The sequence below is a fragment of the Diospyros lotus genome, chromosome 14 (genome assembly GCF_014633365.1).
Source record: "Diospyros lotus cultivar Yz01 chromosome 14, ASM1463336v1, whole genome shotgun sequence".
NCBI classification, from domain to species: Eukaryota; Viridiplantae; Streptophyta; class Magnoliopsida; order Ericales; family Ebenaceae; genus Diospyros; species Diospyros lotus.
The window spans coordinates 20,480,136-20,483,040 of record NC_068351.1 but is presented as its reverse complement, the minus strand read 5'-3'; the positions used below and the strand labels follow the sequence as shown (position 1 = coordinate 20,483,040).

The following is a 2,905-nucleotide window of genomic DNA, read 5'->3' as shown; positions in this document are numbered from 1 at the left end:
AGGATACTAGGACATGGTTGAGGATGAGATTGTAAGGGGAGATTTAGGTGCCAAAAGTTATGACTATTGAATAGTGTGTTGAATGGATGCCATTATAAAAATAGATTCTCTACATCAGAAAATAAGTTAGACTATTTATCATTTTTTAAGGTAAGAGGTACTATTCACTAGTCCGATTACTGGATTTAAGTGTGGTGTGTGGAAGTGCATGTCTAGGAAACGTTTTGGCTAAAGAAAGACTTAGTATTTAAGAGTGTCCATTTGTGATTCACCTATCTTTCCTAGGAACTTACCTGGTGTACTATTAACATACAAATATTATTCCAGTATACAATTACTATTTATAGTGAATAGTGAAAGCCTAGTTAAAACCTGATGGAAGATAGGAGTCTTCGGTACCACTACTACTGTATGTACATATGACTCTAGCTAAGCAGTATGGTAGTTGATCCGGTCCTTTCTATCGCTCAATGCGGGATTTTACAGGTGATATCAGAGCTGACCCTTGGAGAAGGCGGTTCGATGAGGGTGGGGAATGGTGCCGAAGCGCGAGGGTCTAAGCAAAGAGCGACTCCTGGTAAGCTTCTAGGATGGAAACCCCTAAAGGGGAGAAGATTTGGGACCAGTTGTAAGGTTACATGACGAGAACGTGGGGAGGGGAAGGAGGAGGGGGGAGAGAATGTAATACCCCAAGAGCCTAGGGTCAGGTCCAAGAAGGGACTCTAGAGAAACTAGTATATATATCGCGGATAGTAAGGAAGGAAACAACACCAGCTTGATACCTTTTGGACTGAATGTAAATAAATAACTCCCGGGTTGAGTGTACTTAAGTTAGGGTAGCTTAAGTATGGGTGACCCCTGAGAAGTTCGTGTAGGCTCTTTAGGGTAAGTTGATCCGGTCCTTCCCATCGCTCGATGTGAGATGTTACGACTATGCCCTAGGGCTTACTCTGGACCCTGAAATAACCCTCCCAATAATGGTAGGAGATTGGTTGGCGGTGGCCATGGTTGTATTTTTAGCAAATTACGCTTTAGCTCCCCCTTTTTTTTTTTTCTAACTTTCATTTTGACCTTACCTTTCTACCCCTTGAGTTCTTGAGAATTCCATAACGAACCTTAAAATTTCCTCTTTCACATTTTATCCCCCAAGTTTCGTTTTACCATTTTCGACCAAGATTCAAAAATTACACTTAGACCTGAAAATATGCTAAAAATCACGTTTTGATTGTGAATCCTTTTGTTTTACCCTGAAATAACTTCAAGGTTGCTCCTTATGCAAAACTTAAATCCTCTCAGGGTGTCATTACCTTTTCGAAAGTCCCTTACGATGATTTGGTTTCCCAGGCTGCATAATAGTTGTACTAAAAACAGTCTCTAATTTGATTTCTCTTAGTGTCAAAAATCTTGTCTTGAAACGTTTGTTAGTAACCTACCATTTTCTCTAGGCTTTTATGTTTCGAGGTATTCCCTTCCATTGACTCGGCAGTTTAAAAATTGTTAAGCTATCTTCTAGACTCTTCTTAACATCACGAAATATGTAATATTTCACATAATAATGATATATTTATTTATTTTGACTCGGGAGATTACACGGAGGACAACTTCCCACTTCTCAAGCGACTTACTCTTCACGAGATCCTGCATGCAAACACAAATATGAGAAGTTGCACCTGAATCAAGAATCCAAGAAATGGGTGAATGACCAATCGCATTGATCACCTTAATAACATATAAGGAAGATGTACCTAATCCCTGATTCTCAGACCGCTTGACCTTCAAGCTGGCGAGATACTTTAAGCAATTCCTCTTCCAATTCCCATCTTTCTGGCAGTGGAAACACTTTCTCCTCGATCCCTTCTCTTTGTGTTTGCTCTTGGAAACTTTCTTTTTCAGCCAGAGCTTCTTCTTCTTAGAGGATGAGCTCTTCTTCTTCTTTGAATATCTTAAAGACGAGGCTATCGCAAGAATTCCTTCTTTCCTCTTTCCTTTGATTTAGGCTTGGGAAGTTATCAACATATTTAACAACTCTGAGAGCGGACACTCAAACTTGTTCATGTTAAAGTTGAGAATGAATGAGGCAAAAGATTCTGGCAACGACTAGAGGATAAGGTCAATCTGCAGCTCAACATCCATGTAGAAGTCCAGTACTTTAAATTGACCAATCAAATTGATTATCTTGAGTACATGGTCTCCCACATCAGTGCCTTTTTCCATCTTGGCCTTGAATAGTTGCTTAGATATCTCATATCTAACCGTTCGACTATATTTCCCATAGAGCTCTTGCAAATTCACAATCATACTACGAGCGTCAGTCATGTGCTTATGCTGACGTTGGAGCTCATTGGTTATAGATGCCAAAATATAAGTCCTAATCCTCAAGTCTTGATCCCTCATTTCTTCCCATGTAATCCATTCCTCCTCACTAAAGCCCCCAGGAAGAGATTCATGGACATGTTGTTCCATGACATCAAGAATTTTCTCCATATCCAATACCAGTTTTAGGTTATGAAGCCAATCTTTGTAGTTTGGTCTAGTTAAAATATTTTTGTCCAAAAGATGCACGATAGGGTTTGAAAGTGCCATTTTGAAAATGCTGCATAAATAAATAAATGATCATTAGATTGATTTATCTTGCAAAATCCGCTTAGTTTTGGTCTTAAACCAAATGGTACCTCCCACTCAATTTTTCAAATCCCACATTTCCCATGGTGGAAGACGCGAATCCCCAAGGGGACTCGTGGCAGGTAACCGAGTTCTCTCTTACATGAATACCCCTTAACACGTTGTGGTATGTTCGGATACCCACATATTTGAGTAAGCAACTCTTGCCTATCACATCTCATGTGAGGTTCGATCCACTGACCCATATGCCATCTATTTCTTAACGCTTTGGTGATATGTTGGA

At 39.8% G+C, this 2,905-nt stretch overlaps 1 protein-coding gene across 1 annotated transcript; it reads right to left on the bottom strand.

Moving 5' to 3' along the window:
• Positions 1-2,097: 2,097 nt before the first annotated feature.
• LOC127790932 (uncharacterized) lies at positions 2,098-2,484 on the bottom strand. The gene has a single exon (XM_052320667.1). It carries the CDS (start codon positions 2,482-2,484, stop codon positions 2,098-2,100), a length of 387 nt encoding a protein of 128 aa, XP_052176627.1.
• Positions 2,485-2,905: the final 421 nt, after the last annotated feature.

Bases quoted from the DNA above. Each gene is read 5' to 3' on its own strand.
- LOC127790932 (XM_052320667.1), bottom strand. From the start codon at position 2,484: ATGGAGAAAATTCTTGATGTCATGGAACAACATGTCCATGAATCTCTT.